The sequence below is a fragment of the Sylvia atricapilla genome, chromosome 25 (genome assembly GCF_009819655.1).
Source record: "Sylvia atricapilla isolate bSylAtr1 chromosome 25, bSylAtr1.pri, whole genome shotgun sequence".
Taxonomy (NCBI): domain Eukaryota; kingdom Metazoa; phylum Chordata; class Aves; order Passeriformes; family Sylviidae; genus Sylvia; species Sylvia atricapilla.
Genome location: NC_089164.1, coordinates 5,096,401 through 5,112,808, shown reverse-complemented (window position 1 = coordinate 5,112,808; position 16,408 = coordinate 5,096,401). Strand labels below are relative to the sequence as shown.

Genomic DNA, 16,408 nt, shown 5'->3' with positions numbered 1-16,408 from the left:
AGTGCATATGTGACCACAGCTGGGGCAAGCCCCTGCTCTGTGTCCCACACTCCAGGAAGAGTGGGAGCCTGCTGAGAGCAGAGGGATTGGGCAGACCCCTCCCACAGATGGGAAGTGGGAATTGGGAATATGGCTCAATGCCTGCCACACAGCTTCCTGGTGGGACTGCCGTGGGAGGAGGTGCCCTGGTGCCAGCCTCTCACTTACCTTCAGCCCCTTCGCCCTGTTAATGGCTCGCAGAGGCCTCAGCACCCTCAGCACCCGCAGGATCTTCACCACAGAGATGGTGCTGGACCTGGGGAGAAAGGCACAGCTGAGGTGGGGCCACTTCCCTGCCCAGGCTAGGCTAGCACAACCCCACCATGCAGCCAAGGAGGGCAGGCTGGGGCCAGCAGGGAGGGACAAGGGATGGCTGAGACATGCAGATGTCACCGGCCAGCACCCCACATAAGGCCAAGTGACACTGGAAGCTGGAGAAAGCAGATCCAAACTGAGTTTCTACCCACAGATGTTTGACACTCAAGGAGTGCCCTTTGACCTCCTTGACTAGCCTGCCTCCCAGTTGTCCATGTCCCCTAAACATGACATAACAGATACATGGGCAGCCACTGGCTTCTCCTTCCCCACCCACCATCCCCAGCTGCCCCACCATCCCCAGCCTAGTGCCCACTCTGTGGCACATGGAGCTGCTTACTCAAATCCCATGGAGATGAGGGACACAGCAACCACCAGTAAGTCAAGGATATTGAAGGAGTTCCTGCAGAAGGAGCCTTTGTGCAGGAAAGCACCGTAGGTTGTCATCTGGGGAGCAGAAGGAGTTAGGAAAAAGGCTGGGCAGGGCTCAGGTTCCTGCACAGGGGGAGGGGTAGACAAGGCACAAGGGACTTCTCACAGCTCCGTGGCCTGTGGACCCTGTCCTGCTCAGCCCTCTGCAGCCAGGCAGGAAGCTGGTTTCAGGTGGAAATCCTCTATGCAGCACTGGCTGGAGACAAAACTCTCCCAGTCAGTCAGCAAATTAAAGAGGAGACTAGTAAAGACTCATGGAGTGGAACAACATGTGGCAGCAGCTTGGATTGTGACTTTTGTCCCCAGATTGTGACTGCTTTCTCTTTCTATCTTTTCCTTAATAGCATGTCAGAAAAAAATGCTGGAGCCATAGCTGATGTGTCCCCGTGTCACAGCACAGCTGACTTAGCTGCCTGACCTCACTGGAGAGGACACATGGCCCCTGGGACAGGTCACACACCACCCACAGTGCATGAATGAACTTCCCAGGAGCATCAGCTGGGAGCTTCTCCTCACTTCAGGAGGAGACCTTCAGGAGCATGAATGCCTCAAGAGTGTGAGGTCCATGGCCACAACAGTCCAGACCTATGTGCTAGGCCATGCTCTTGGCAGGACCATGGACTCACCTTCAAGACGATTTCAACTGTGAAGACAGAGGTGAAACCGATGTCAAAGTATCCAAGAATCTGGGGACAGAGACACCAGTACTGGATGAGACTTGGGTGACATGGAAAAGCTTCAGCACGTTCAAACATCCTGGAGTTGTCCCCTCTGTGGACTGGGAAGGCCATCTAGCTCAAGAGAGTCTCTAAACTCAGTATCGAGGAAACTCCTGAACTTTCCCCAGCTTTGCTGATTTTCTCCAGTGCATGATCCAACCTGCAGCTGGACAAAGCTCTCCCTTTCCAGGTGAGTCCACCTGATTCACCTGAAAGTATCTGATCCCCAAAAACTCCAAGTGCCCTGGAAGCTGTCTCATGTGAGATTCCCCCAGTCCCTGCCAGATCCATGGGTACCTTGAAGGACAGGAGCTGTTGCTCCCATGGCTGCATGCCAGCAGCGTTCGAGGGCACTGCACATGCCAGAGGTCCAGTTTGCTGCCTCACAGGATGTCTCTTTCCCCAATAAGCCACCACAGTTTCAAACCAAAATAATCCTGCACACCCTGCCAGGTAGATCTTTTCACCCAGAAGTAAACTGAGACATGGGAGCAGTAAAACCTTGTTCCGGCTGCACCTTGAATGGAAAAGACATCCAGCCTCTCCTGCCAGAGTGCACTGCTCTCCCAGAGGCAGGGATGGAATCCCAGCCTAGGAAAAGTATCTGGCAAGTAAATCCCTGCTGGGAGTCTCCATGAGGTCTCCCCCACCCATCCCAAACCTCTCCATCTCTGCGGGCACCTTGTTGCGGAAGGACTCGGCCCGGATGGGATCCTCAGCTGCCAGGGAAATGCTGCTCAGCAGGATGAAGAGCAGGATGAAGTTGGTGAACCAGGTGGCATTAACAGTTCTGTGGCACAGGACCCGAAACCTGCCAGGGACAGAAATGCCATGGGAAGCTGCAAGGGGCCAGAGGGGCAGCAGACAGGGTCATGGCAGCCTGGCAGAGGGTTATGGCTAAGCCCTGAGGACAGGAAGGCCCTAGGCATGGAAGGATGTCTGCACCAGTCCTTCCACACAGAAGGCTTTTCCCCATGAGCTGGCTCCCTTCAGAACTGGCTGTCATGCACAAACAGGACCCTGCTGTGAACAGCTGGTGCCAGGGACACCTGGGCCATGCCTGGCCCTACAGAGCACGGAGAAGGGGCAGTGCCTACTTGTTGGTTGGGCTGAAGATGAAGAATGAGCTGGCTTCAGGCATGGGCACAGCCTTCTCCTTCAGCTGTAGCTCTGCAAGGGGACGTGGCCGAGGACTCAGGGGGATTTCAGGCTCATCTTCTTCATCATCACCTGTAGGGAGACCATGAGAAGGGAAAAGAAAAGAATCATCCAGAGAGGGAATATGACCATTATGGACAATCTTCCCATCTTCTGATCCCATGGTTCTGATTTGGCATGCAAGCCAGAAGGATCTCAGTGCCCCAAGGCTGGTGAAAGTTCACTGCATCCTTTGCTCCTCACACGCCATCCCTCTGCAGTGCCTCCTCAGCCTTCCTGCTGCTGCCAGGGACAAGTCTTACCTGGGAAGTCTGCAGAAGGGTAGGGGTCTTTGATCTCATTGACATTGGATTCAAATTCGTCCACTTTCAACTGAAACAAGGGAGAGACAGAGAGGAGGATGTGCAGCTGCATGCACCAGACCCTCTCATCTTAGAAGCCACGTGGGACAAGCAGCATCTCTGCATTTGGCCCAGAGAGCACCAAGCACATGGAGAGCTGGCCCAGGTTGGAACCTGGTGAGGGGATGCTGCAATCGAAGCAAAGAGGATGGGAAATAGGAATGTGTGCTGGACAAGAGCCTGGAGCCATGCAAATATGCCAAGGGAGGGAATAAGACAGGGAGCAACTCCTGGGTGAGTTTCTAAAGGCATCTCTGGAAAGTGGATAGGAAAGCAGCTGCTGGCCAGATGCTTCTCAGAGGCAGCTCAGCACATTCAGCACAGCTGGAGTTTGCATATGGGGGATTCTGGTGTGGACATAAGGGAGATCTGGGATGCTGCTGACTTGCTTTGCTCCACTCCACACTGATGTGCACCAGACCATCTCAGCCCTGACAACTGGCTGTGGCCAAGGAAATGAATTGGAGAAAAAGGATCCCCAGCAATGGAGCTGTTTAACCAAGGCAACGTGTCCTGCCTGGCCCGAGAGAGCCTCCATCACTGAGAGCACCCATCACCAGTGGATGCTACAGTGAGGAGTGATTCTGGTCAAGAGGCCAGACTCAGGCTGGCTCCAAGACTTTGTCTATCTCAGCTGGTGGGAGGAGGAGCCAGAGCCCCCCAGGAGCTCTCCAAGGCTCACCTCCACCAGAACTGACCTTGGCTGTTGTGGGAATCCCTTCTCCCTTTGCTTTCTGCTCCAGTTTCTTTGCCAGCATCTGTTTCTCCTCTTCCGACTTCTCTGGGTAACCTCTAAGCAGAGAGGAGGGCAGAGCAGGAGCTGAAGTCTGGGCAGGGGCCATGGGAAAGGTCTTGGTGTCCCCTCACACCCAAACACCTCGTTTGGAAGCTCCCGTGGGCAGGGCTGGCAGCACTCACCTGGACATCTTCCGCCGTTTGCGCTCCTCTGCTTTGGCCTTCTGGGCTAAGGTCAGGCTCTCGGCCTCAGCCAGGTTATCGACCGCGATGGCCAGGAAAACATTCAGGAGGATGTCTGCAAGAACAGTGCTAAGGACATTGTGAAATGCCTCAGTCCTCTTGGGGGAGTTCCCAGGGTCCTGCCTTGGAAGGATGGACCATAGAGTCTTCCCTGTCTAGGCTGAAAGTAAGTTCTTCCCCATGGTGCTGTGCACAGGGCGCTCTGCCCCAGTCTTTCCTCTCCCCACACCCCTGGGTCTCGTGGTTTCTCCTTTCTCCACTTCCCCATTGGCTGTGGTATCTCTGGTGGCTGACCCCACTTTCCCTACAGGTCACTGACCTTTGCCTTGCCCCTTGTATTGCCCCCATGCCCTCAGACCATTGCTCCCCGACCCCTATTTAGGCCTGTGCACAGCAAATGGCCTGGTCTTTGTCCCTGATCTCCCTTTGGTGCAGGAAATAAACCTCACTGGAGCTGATCATACAAAGGCCCTTCTTGCCTCTCCTTGCTGCTCTTAGCCGTGGCATGTGTGGATGTGTGAGCTTAGCTGCTTCTCCTGAATCTTCCCCAAGTGGCTTTTCCACAGGAGATGCCTGTTGGGATATAGATAGCAGCTCCATCATCTAAAAAGCACACTGCTACAGGACATGGACTTGGTTCTTCTCTGGAGGATGCGGCCAGAGCCATCCATGGTCTCCAGGGTGCCCTTAGAAACCTTCCTGGAGCTTAGCCCTTGTGATAACAACCCTGGCTGCTGATCCCTAACCAGCATCCATCCCTTGTGAGCTCTGAGCTGCCTGCCCTCTCTGGCTGAATCTCTGCCTGCCAGACATCCAGATCTGCTCCAGATGTGCCTTCCTCCAGTCCCCAGCCTTCAGCCACCACCAGTGCAAGCGCTGAAGCCTGTTCTGCTCTTCAGAACCAAAAAGCTTAAGGCAACCACTGAAACACTGAGGGAAGCCCCTGCTTCCCCCTCCCCAGTCCTATGGGGCTGGGTGCAGGGCCTGGCTTTGCAGGCAGAGGATACAGTTCCCACAAACAAAGAGGATGATGAAGTAGATGCAGACCAGCATGCCAGGAAAGGATGGGCCCCCGTAGGCCATGATCCCATCATACATGATTGAATTCCAGTCCTCTCCGGTCAGGATCTGGGAGCAGAGCAGGAAAAAACATTTACGAGCATCCACAGCAGAGCATGACAGAACCCCACAGACTGATCCAGATCTTCTGGCTCCAACCCCATGGTCAAATCCTCCTTTCTGCTCAGTCCTGAACCTGAGCTCCTGACTCCAGTTGCATTTCCCTATTCCTGTCTCAAAGCCACACCACCCTCACAAACCCACATCCTCTTGATACCTACCTGCTGCCTGGAGACCCCCAGCCCAGGTGAGACCCCCAGCCCCCGCCCTCCAGTCCCCCTCTGCCCTTCCCACAGCCCCAGACCTGGAAGACACTGATGAGGGCCTGGGGAAAGTTGTCAAACGTGCTGCGCCGCACTTCCATGTCCTCGAAATCAAACTTGCCCCCAAAGAGCTGCATGCCCAGCAGGGCAAAAACTATGATGAAGAGGAAGAGGAGGAGGAGCAGAGAGGCAATGGAGCGGACTGAGTTGAGCAGAGAGGCCACCAGGTTGCTCAAAGATGTCCAGTACCTGGGAAGAGGAGAGACAGAGGCAGCGGGAGGTGAGAGAGTGGGGAAGGCTGTGGGCAGGACCAGGCAGGCACAGGGAACCTGGCCAAACAGACCAAGATGATGTGCCAGCAGCCCAAAAAGAGGGACTCTGGACCCAGGTTGGCCTCTGGGACTGCTCCAGGCAGGCTCCAGGAGGAAGAAAAGAAGCTGCAGACATGGAGTGAACAGCAAGACAACACTGCTGCCTGCACAGAGCACCAGCAAGCAGGATGGGGAAGAGGGGTGAGCACACAGTGAGTTGGGCCCACAAAGAAGAGCCAGGAGTCCTGGCCCACAGCAGCCCCATTCACGACATCCTAGAACCCAGAGCCAGAGTGGGACCTCAGTTCTGCCCCACTTTCCACTCTCAGTCAAACCATGCCCTGGAGACAAACCCCAAGCTTGGTCCTGTTCCCCTGCCCAGCAGCTCCCAGCTCTGCGCACACTGTACCCAGGGAAGGGCCAGGGCCAGTGCAGTCCCAGAACTGTGAGTGATGCCCGGGCACTGTGAGCTGCCAGTCAATGCCCACACAGCTCCCTCGCCAACCTGGTGATCTTGAAGATGCGGAGGAGGCGGATGCAGCGCAGCACGGAGATGCCCAGGGGGGACAGGGTGCCCAGCTCCACGAGGATGGTCTCCAGGATCCCTGAACACACCACGAAGCAGTCGAAGCGATTGAAGAGTGACATGAAGTACTGGCGCAGCCCCAGCGCGTACATCTTCAGCAGCATCTCGGCCACAAAGAGGGCAAGCAGCAACCGGTTGGCATTGTCTGGGGTGGGAGAGGCAGCCTGTCAGAGCAGGGACCTCCATCCCAGGGCAGCTGGGCAGGCAGGGAAGGAGGGCAGTGCTGCTCACCCTCCTCTGAGCCACCAAGCCCTGAGCTGCTGTTTTTTTGGGATCACACAGGGGAGGAAGATAAGAGGGTGATGTGCAGCTCATTTTTGTGTGTGTGAGCACACATCTGTACAGTGCACGTGAGTCCATGCAAGGTGGGCACATGGGCTGTGCATGGGTATGTGGGGCTGAGCTCTCTGTGTGTGTGTGCACATCTGTGCTCTGTGTGCCTCTGAGTGTGAGCTGGGGATGTGTGTGCACATCTGTGCTCTGTGTGCCTCTGGGTGTGAGCTGGGGATGTGTGTGCACATCTGTGCTCTGTGTGCCTCTGGGTGTGAGCTGGGGATGTGTGTGCACATCTGTGCTCTGTGTGCCTCTGGGTGTGAGCTGGGGATGTGTGTGCACATCTGTGCTCTGTGTGCCTCTGGGTGTGAGCTGGGGATGTGTGTGCACATCTGTGCTCTGTGTGCCTCTGGGTGTGAGCTGGGGATGTGTGTGCACATCTGTGCTCCACGTGCCTCTGGGTGTGAGCTGTGTGTATGTGGGGCTGAGCTGTGTGTGTGCAGCCCTGTGCTCTGTGTGCCTGAGTGTGAGCTGGGTGTGTGCACACCTGTGCTTGGTGTGCCTCTGGGGGTGATCTGTGTGTGTGGGGCTGAGCTGTGTGTGTGTGTGTGCAGCCCTGTGCTCTGTGTGCCTCTGGGTGTGTGTGTGGGTGTGTGGAGGTGCACTCAGTGGGGCTGCATGCACAAATGCATGTGGCTGCACAGCTTGAGTGCATGCCACGTGTGCAGAGGTGCCATGGACACACTCGGTGTGTGTTCTCCGTGCAAGACTGTGTCTCTAAGAGAGGCTGTGCATGGTCAGTGTGAGGGTCATGCAGACACACTGAGTGCAGGCCCTGTGAGAGCCTCTGTGCTGTGCCAGTGTGGCTGTGCACTCTCAGTAGTTCACACAGGTCTCTGGGGCAGCAGGAGGTCCTGGGCCCTCCTCTCAGGCTCTTTGCTCACCTTGCACCTGTGTCAGCCATTCTGGCTGGAAGTGGTGCTCTGAGGCGATGGAGAGCGTGTTCAGTGCCACCATCAGGATGACAAGCCAGTAGAAGAACTTGGACTTCACCACATCCCTGCACTTCCTACGAAACATTCGGTTCCAGCGCCTCCACTGACGGCTGGAGAGACGGCAAAGGATCAGCAGAGCTGGCCACTGGGCCAGACCCGGGTCCTTGGGCTGTGCCTGCAGGGCAAAGCCACCCCTGCTCCCTCCCTGAAAAGGGGTGAACACCATAACCTGCCCCTGAAACTGGTGCATTCACTCAGGCACTGCAGTTCATTCACCCTCCTGGCCTAATTTTGGCCCCCAGCACCTCTTACAGGGGGCTTGCAGGCACAGCTCCTAAATTACACACCCTGCTGCACAGGCCATGGGAGGATGCTTGGAGCCTGGTCCAGGATGCTGGAGCAAGGACACTGTTCAGCTTGAAGAGCTTTTTGCCAGTACCACAGCCAAATTCCCTGTTTGCTGCTCCAATGTTTGCCTCTCCCCCCAAGCACCAGTCCCTGCCTCTGACCAGGAAAGCCTGGCCCAGTTGGACCAGCAAGTGAGAGACAGTGGAAGCCCACATGCAAGCAGATGGTTTAGTCAGAGCATACTTACAAGAAGAGAATCCACTTGTTCATGCCCTCAATTTCATACAAGCTCTCTGTCTCTGACCCTCCTTCATCTGATGGCATCATACCTAGAGGGAATGACATTAAAGACTTTTCTTGGAGCCCTTGGGAAGAACATGTGGGAGGGAACATCTTCCAGGAGTACATCAGGAAGAGCTTCCCCATGAGAAGTGAATAATCCCCACCAAACAATGCCATCCCAGGGAGTCAGCAAAACAAAGTTTGAGCAGAAGGCTTTAAGAGTCAGGTGCAAACCAAGCACGAGGCATGAGAAACTCCTGCTCTGCAGGAAGAGCAGCAGCAGCCCAGAGAGGGAGAGCAGCAGATATCCTAGCATGGAGAAAACTGAGGCCAGTTAGAATCTGAGCAAAGGCTGAACAGAACACCAGCCACAGCTCTGGAAGAGGTGTTTTGACTATTCCACTGTTTCCCAAGGCTCTTTGCACACATACATCACTTAGCTTGAGGCATCAAAAGTGCTTTCACCAGGCAGGGTGGCACTGTGGCTCTGTGGTAGAGCTCCCCAGGCTTTGCTGAGATTTTGGCTAGATTCCTGTATATCCACCTCCTTCCCTGAGCAACTTCTAATCCCTTGAAATTGTCAAGTGATGGCAAGAAATTAATGCATCTGCTAGCATGAGAGGTTGTGGCCCTGCACTGTATCCCTGCACATCAAAGGCACACATTCTTCATGGCCATTTTAAGTGCCTCTTGCCAAAGGAGAATCAGGCCTTGCCTGTGGTCTGAAAATACTAAATATTGTGGTTCAAGTGGAGGTTTATCATCAGGGATGAATAATTGCTAATTTGGGTCAGTTTCAACCAAATTATTCAAGAAATGTTAAAAAAGGAAAGAAACCGTCCTGCAGAAGTTAAAGCATTTTGTTTCACGGGTTTTCAGGCAAAATGAGTCTTTGTGACTTCTTCAAAGACTCCCACCTTTCCTCTCTAGGTGGTCAGCATTAGGATCCCCCCCAAGCCTCACGCTGAGGGCTGTGACCAAGCAGAGCTGGTACCTTCTCCCCTGGCCCTGTCACTGTCCATGACCTCTGCGTGGGTGATCCAGTCCATGTAGCCCTTCAGGTCCTCCTCCAGCTGCTGCTTCTCCCGCAGCTTCTGGAACGTGCCCCGTGACTTGGCCTTCTCACGCTCCTTGGTGAACTCCCTGGGACAAGGCAAGCAGCACAGACTCAGGCTGTTGATTTCTCATCTTCTTCTCTTTATGTTAGAGCCAGGGTTAATACATGGGAGTCACAGTTCCGTGTTCAGACTCGGGGTTTGTTAATTCTTATCTATAGCACAGTCTCACGAATCGTGAGCTCTAACTAGCACGTTAGAAAATAGAGGTATCTCTAACTCTTTCCAAGGTTATTTAAGTGCTAATCACCCAATAACAAGATGACACCTATATTATTTATACTTTTAACCTAATAATTGACCACACAATTTTCTAATTGGGTTTTTTTCACCCAATTAGAAAAAACCACCTGAAACCATGAAGAAGAAGGTGAAGAAGAAGGACATAGACAATGCCTTAAATCCTCCATATTGCCCCATATATATTACTATACACTAAAATCCAAGATTCTAAGTTATTCACCCTGTGAGATCACACAATACTATTCAAACTACAGACCCACAACCCCAGTGCTGTCACTCAGTTTCAGAAGCCTGTTCCATAGCCTCAAGTCAAATGTAGTACTTGCTGGAGGGTCAGTGCCTTTTAAAACAGAAAGCCTGAAATCCTCAGGCTTCCAGGGCTCAACATCAAGGCATGGTGTGGAGGTCAGGAAGCACAGCTCTGTGCCAGGCCAGGCCTTGTAGGAAAGTCCTGAGACACCCTGCCACCAGCACTGCCTCTACACTACTCCAGTGACTTTCCTGTTTCTTGGCCCACCATGCAAGGTCATGGAGCCCATCCTCTGATGCCCAATGGCCCTGAGGCCCTTCCCCACAACTGCTGCTCTTTGGGACCTTCTCACTGCAGGGTGCTGCAGCTGGACAGGCCAACTGACACCTGGCCAGGGCGTTCCCCAGCCCTGCTAAGCATCAGAGTGGGATCTCACCCACCTGGGGGGCAAAAACCTGCCCCAAGCTGTCCATGTGGAGAAGGTGAGCTCATCACATGGCAAGTAAAAAGGACACTCTTTTCATGGTAACATGCAAAGGACAGGTCTGCCAATGTCCTTGCCCACTCTTCCTGCTCTATTTCAATCAATATCTTTTCTCCTCTGCTGTCTGGCAGGACTCTAGACCTGCTGCCTGGCCATGATGGTGTTGCCATGTGTTAGTAATAGGTCTCAGACTCTGTAACAATAATTTTCCTGATCTCAAACATAATTTGGCTGTATTTGCAAAAATATTTCGGGACCTTTACCATGGCAGCAGCTTTCTCCAGGATCAGATGACTATAGTCCAGCTTGTCCTGCAGTTACAGTCGAGCATCAGGTTCCTGTGGTTATCTTGTTCTTTTAAACTTGTTTTAATTATAGTAACACCCAATTTCTTTTAATGTTGCAGTGGCATGGTTCTTGTCTTAAAAGAGGCCTAACAATCCAAGTAATTAGGGTATAACTAACTCTGGGAACTAAGAGAGGTGATGAGTGTGATCCACTTGCACAAACAAGGATTGAAACATATATAAAAAAGACCCTGACCCTACACAGACCTGAGGAGAAATGTCCCCCCCCACTTCCCAGGACAACACATATTTCCCAGCAACAAAATTAGGATGGTAGCAGTCCCACAGCACTGCGTGGTAGATGGAGTGCAGCGTCTCAGGTCTTAACTGTACTACTGGGGGAATTAACACTAATTTAATTTGGCCTAGATTGTCATAACAGACTGATGACAGCTCATTGGTGTACTTGGACGAGACTGCTGAAGCAGTAATTAGACTAACAATCCTTCCCTTGGATCCTTTGCACTCATCAAAAATGTTCTCCTTAGGCTGGCCATGAGCAAACTGTGTGTGCTCAGAGCAGGAGGGCAGCTGGAGGTACCAGTGAGGAGTGTCCAGACCCACAGCCCTGGAGCGACTGCTCCCTGCTCAGCTCCATGTGCTGGGAGTGCTGGCAGAAGACACCACATCCCATTGCTCCAGGGCTGGGCTAGCTGACATTTCTGTGTTGAGAGTTGAGCTAAAACCTCGGAAAGCTATGGACATTAACACAAAAAGTAACTCACGGATCAGTGTTTCTAAGTGTAAAAAAAAAAAAAAAAAAAAAAAAAGGTGAGAAATCAGGGGGCAAAGAGCAGATTTTTTTTTCCCAGGTTTTTTTCTTGTATAGTTCAAACCAGTTAAAACTCCTCTGCTGGCAGAAAGGATAAGGTGGCACTTACCCACTGAGCACCCCCAGCACCAGGTTGAGCACAAAGAAGGAGCCAAGTAAGATAAGGCTGACAAAGTAGATCCAGGGCCATTCATTCCCCATGGCATCATTTACCTGGCAAGGAGAGATGCAGGTGAAATATTCTGAAGGCTCTGTCCTCCATCTGTTTCCCCTTAGAGCCCCTTAACAACCTCTGGGATCATTTCCCCCTGCGAAAGGAGTGCTTGAGATGGTGGCACATAAACCAGGCTCCAGGCTGTGAATGCCTAGAACTGTGTGTCTGATTTGCATCCAGACCCAAACATTTTGGGAGCAGATTTAAACATCAGCCCTAAGCTTCAGCACGACTGTCTCCCAAGGAGCGCAAAACATGGGCTTTGCTGGAAGAGCATCCACCAGTCACTGCTGTGCCTGGCCCATACACCTCCATGAAGGTGGGAGCTGGAGCAATCTGCTGTCTACCTGCAGAGCCAGGACAGCTTAGGCAGTGCTTAAAGGGATGGAGAGACATGACTGGTGTGCTGTGCATCACAGTAAGAAGGCTGGTGGGGGCAGGGTGTCTTTCACTGGCAAAGACTGAGCCCTACCATGGGGTCCCCTCTCTAGAAGAGCATTCCCTGCCCTGAGCATCACCTGTGCCAAGCTGGGCACAAAGCACTGCAGCCTACCCCATGCCTTAGGATTTTAGCTTTCATATTTGTCATATATTTGTAATCCTGCAATTCTTTTGTGTACAACTCTAAACTCCATGCACAGTGTGAGCTGCTGTTCTCCCATTTTGGTCAGACATAACAATTCCTCTCCAGGCCTGGGAATCAAGGACACCTCACTGCCTCAGGCCCTGAGAAATGGAAACAAAAGTGAGTTGAGCCGAGCAAACTTGAGGTAAATGACTTCATTATCTGAAGGCGTAATTGGAAGATTAGCCCCAAATATGCAAATGGACCAAAGTTATAGAAGTGTGAAAACCTGTGACCCATCGTCCATTTTTGGGTGTAGCCTCTGGGAGGGCTTCCTCTGCCCTAAATGTACCTGAAGGCCCTTCAATAAACAGAACTGCATTTTATTCCCTTAATTTCATCTGCCCTCTGTTTTTAGGTAGCCCATCAAGGCCTCGTACCCAGTAGAGCACTTCAGTCCAGCCCTCCATGGTGATGCACTGGTAGACGGTGAGCATGGCGAAGCCGAAGTTGTCGAAGTGCGTGATGCCGTTGTTGGGCCCGGGCCAGCCGCTGCGGCACTCGCTGCCATTGATGCTGCAGTGGCGCCCGTGCCCAGAGCTGGTGCACGGGGCTGGCTTCTCTGAGCCCACAGTGGCGATCACATCTGAGGAGCAAAGCCACGGTGTGAGCAGCAGGTTGGGCCAAACGCAGCAGCCCGCGCTTCCTCGCTGCAGCAATGTATAACTTAGGCCATGATGTGTGCCAGCCAAACTGTTTGTAGGTATTCTTATCAAACCCTCAGGAATTCATCAAGGTTACTGAGACGTAAGCATGGTTAAAATAAGAAAAGAAGAGCCTGAGAAACAGAACACCAAGAATGCAAGAACTAGATAAAGGAGGTCTGACATGATGATGGACGGTGACCAGTGAGGTGTGTGAAGGGTGCATGCTGAACACACGGACAGTATAGAGCCTCCAATCAAATAATGCATGACCACGTGAACCGTAGAAATAGAATTGTATAAAAATAGCTTAATATAAAAAATAAACAGCTCAGCTCAATCATATTGGTTGTGTATTCAGAGGTCCCAAACTCCTGCACCTGCCCCTCCAGATGGGGGGTTCACCACCCCTCACATCCAGCTGGGTGCTGTTTCAAACATCCTTCAGTCCTGCCACACTCCCAGATGTGCCTGAAGCCGGCAAGACCACACTTTCTGCTAAACACAGAGTCCCTGCAGTCTCACAGCAGCCCCACAGAGACAACTCTGCTGCATCCCCCCCACCACAGCTGCACCTGTCCCGAGGTAGTAGCAGGTCTTGTGCATCCTGCCCTTGAAGAGCTCCTGCCCGACGATGGCGTAGATGATGATCATGAAGAGCACCAGCAGGGCGATGTGGAGCAGGGGCACCATGGCCTTGATGATGGAGTTCAGGACGACCTGAAGGCCTGCACAAAGATGGAGAGAGAGGAGGTCAACTGCTTCCTAAACAGCTGTGGGTGCACCTTGTATCCCTGCCAGCCCACCAACAAGCAGCCTTTGAAATGCCTCTTGCCAAGGGGGGAGAGGCACAGGTGGGGTGGGACTGAAATCTCTGGTGCAGGAAATCCTTTCTTCTACCCACCATGGAAGCATGTGGAAGAGCACAACAGAGCCAGGCAGTGCTGGAGGCTGCTTCATGCCCCTCCCTTTGTTCTGGTGCCCTCATCCTGGCTGTATTCCCAAGAGTTACAGAAGAAAGAGATCCCTGCTCTGAGAAACCAGAGCGAGATTCTGGCCCCCTCCACGCTGGGCACCCAAAGGTACTGCCACTGAGCCACAGAGGTGTGTGCCAACCTGCAGATCCCCAGGGCTGACAACCACCAGCTGGAGGAACAAGCACAAACCTGTGCCTCCTCTACACCTACTTTGCGGCTGGGCTAGATCCAGCAACAACAAGAAACCTGTCCCGTGGCTCCCCGCCCTGGCCAGGCCCAGAGGCTCCGTTCAGCCAGCAGCCCTCGCTGCCAGCAGGGCCCCAGCACGCACTCGGCACTCCGGACACCAGGCGCAGGGGTCTCAGCACACGGAACGCTCGCAGCGCCTTCACGTCAAAGCCGCCTTTTCCCCCTGAAGGCCCTGCCTGCTTCAGATTCACCTGCTCCAGGGTCATGGTGATGAGCCTGAAAGAGCCAGGGCACGGGGAAGGAAGGAAGAGAAGCAGAAGGGAAGGATAAGGAAAAAGAAAAGAGTGTGAGAATGGAGAGCGAGAAATCTGAGCTAAGGATTCAGAGCTCTGCAGGCAGAAAAGCCAGGTCAGGACTGCCAGCCATCCTCAGCCTCACCCAGGGGGCAGCTCTGGGCAAGTCCAGGTCCTGGGCACAGCCCCACTGCTGACAGCCAGGGACCTCCCACCCCGTGTGCAAACCCTGGAGGAACCCATGGCACCCCCTTTCTCCAGGGCAAGGAGACCCATGAGGCATGAAGGAGTCAAGACAGGAAGAAATAAGAGTTAAAGAGGATCCCTCTCTAACTCTGGGATGGATGTCAGAGCAGGAACAGGGGGCCCACAAGGGAAGGCCATGAACTTAGTTGAGGAGTTGTCCCCAGACACATTGCAATCACCAGATAAACTAGTCCTGACTGGCTGTGGAAGAGGCCTGGCACAAGCTGAACAGCAGCAGCCTTCCCATTTTTCCTTACCCCAGAGTCACAATGGAAAAGTCGAGCACATTCCAGCCGTTTCGGAGATAGGCATCCGTGTGGAAAAGAAAGCCATAGGCAATTATCTTCAGCATGGCCTCAATGGCAAAGAAGATGAGGAAGGCATATTCAATCTTCTCCTGGGGATTGCAAAGGCAAGCAGGAGAGAATGCTTCATTAGAGCAGACTGTCACCTCCCCTGGTTATCCTCACCAAGGACTCTGGGTCAGCCCCTGCTGCCACCCCATCGGTACCTCCTACACTCCCCAAGCAGCACCCTGGGGACACGGGCTGGCATGCTGAGCCTCCATGTGACACTCTGCCTGCACCGTGGTCCCCCCAGCCCTCTAATGGCCTCTGCCAGGACCCTGCCCTGAGGCTATGGTTCCTACAAACTGCTCCAGCAAAGCCACCTAAAGGTGCCTGGCCCAGGGCACTGCTCCTCTCTGGCTCTCCTCCCTGCTGCTCATCTCTCATTCCCCTCACAGCCTTCCTCCTATAGGCAGCACTGATACCTTCCCATCCTCTCCAGCTGAGGGCTTGCTGGGTCTGTCCTGGGGTCCCCACACAGTCACCATGCAACAAGCCAGCTGTACCATGGCTTCTCTTTTAGCTGGGATGATAGAGAAGCTCCCAGAGAAGGGAGGTCTTGGGCTAAAGACATCCTGCTTAATGCCAGACATTTGCCTGGCAAAGTGACCAGCTAGAAATGGGCCTGGAACTCACTGGGCAGAGGTGCTGCACCCCCTCCCAGGCAGGACGTGGCACCCCACTGCAGGGGCTTGGCACTGCCCTGCAGCTGCTGGGCCAGGGTAGTTCATCTGTCCCAGGAGCCCAGCCAAGAGCTGCCTGTGCCCAGCTGCCTCTGCCTGTCACTGCCTTCACTGCCCTTGCTGCTAATGTCCCTTCCAGACTGGGATTAAAAGCCTGGAGGCAGCCAGGTGGATGGGGCTATTTATATTTCTGGTGTTCCTGAGTCTCTCTCCTCAGCCTATATCCCCTGAAGGGCAAGGAGCATCACTGCTCAGGATCTCCAGGGAATTGCCCTCAGAAAAGCAGAAACCACTCTCTGAGACCAAACTGGGAGTGGATCTTCACAGGGGAATACTGTAGTGCTGTGAGTACACTTCCCAGAGTCTCCATGCCCTGCCAAATGGAAAATCCTCTCCTTTTACTAGGCCAGGGCTAGAGCTCAAGAGAGAAGCATAAGCGTGTCCAAAAGCAGTGACTGAGCTGAGTGTCCCCATGTGACTGTCACCTACACAATGCCTCTTCTTGTTAGATCTGAGGGCAGCTAGGGTAAGAGCAGAGATCCTGGCATTGCCTCTGTCTTCAAGGTTTTAGCTACAGCAACTCAACACTGCTCACCTCCCACCCTTAGGGGACAAATGCCCCCTAGACTGTCCCCCAAATCCTGTCCTTGCAATCCCATGCAAATACCACTGCAGCCACTGGTGTGGTGGGGTGTCTCCCCAGCTGCAGAGGAAAAGCAGGAAAGCCCACTGCAAGCTACAGTGTTGGAACCCCAGAGGC

The 16,408-nt window shown here is 53.5% G+C and overlaps 1 protein-coding gene across 1 annotated transcript in view; it reads right to left on the bottom strand.

The window, feature by feature from the left end:
- Positions 1–16,408, bottom strand: part of CACNA1S (calcium voltage-gated channel subunit alpha1 S) — a 50,032-nt gene that overhangs the window by 20,704 nt on the left and 12,920 nt on the right. The window contains exons 3-21 of the mRNA XM_066335831.1: positions 14,876–15,015; positions 14,222–14,355; positions 13,489–13,641; positions 12,650–12,855; positions 11,540–11,643; positions 9,214–9,362; positions 8,185–8,266; positions 7,539–7,699; positions 6,241–6,466; positions 5,466–5,673; positions 5,050–5,170; positions 3,983–4,097; positions 3,763–3,856; positions 2,966–3,035; positions 2,603–2,735; positions 2,187–2,316; positions 1,413–1,472; positions 695–801; positions 208–295 (exon numbers count right to left, since the gene is read on the bottom strand). Of these exons, the coding sequence (XP_066191928.1) occupies positions 208–295; positions 695–801; positions 1,413–1,472; positions 2,187–2,316; positions 2,603–2,735; positions 2,966–3,035; positions 3,763–3,856; positions 3,983–4,097; positions 5,050–5,170; positions 5,466–5,673; positions 6,241–6,466; positions 7,539–7,699; positions 8,185–8,266; positions 9,214–9,362; positions 11,540–11,643; positions 12,650–12,855; positions 13,489–13,641; positions 14,222–14,355; positions 14,876–15,015 (2,481 nt within the window). The remainder of the gene's footprint in view (positions 1–207; positions 296–694; positions 802–1,412; positions 1,473–2,186; positions 2,317–2,602; positions 2,736–2,965; positions 3,036–3,762; positions 3,857–3,982; positions 4,098–5,049; positions 5,171–5,465; positions 5,674–6,240; positions 6,467–7,538; positions 7,700–8,184; positions 8,267–9,213; positions 9,363–11,539; positions 11,644–12,649; positions 12,856–13,488; positions 13,642–14,221; positions 14,356–14,875; positions 15,016–16,408) is intronic.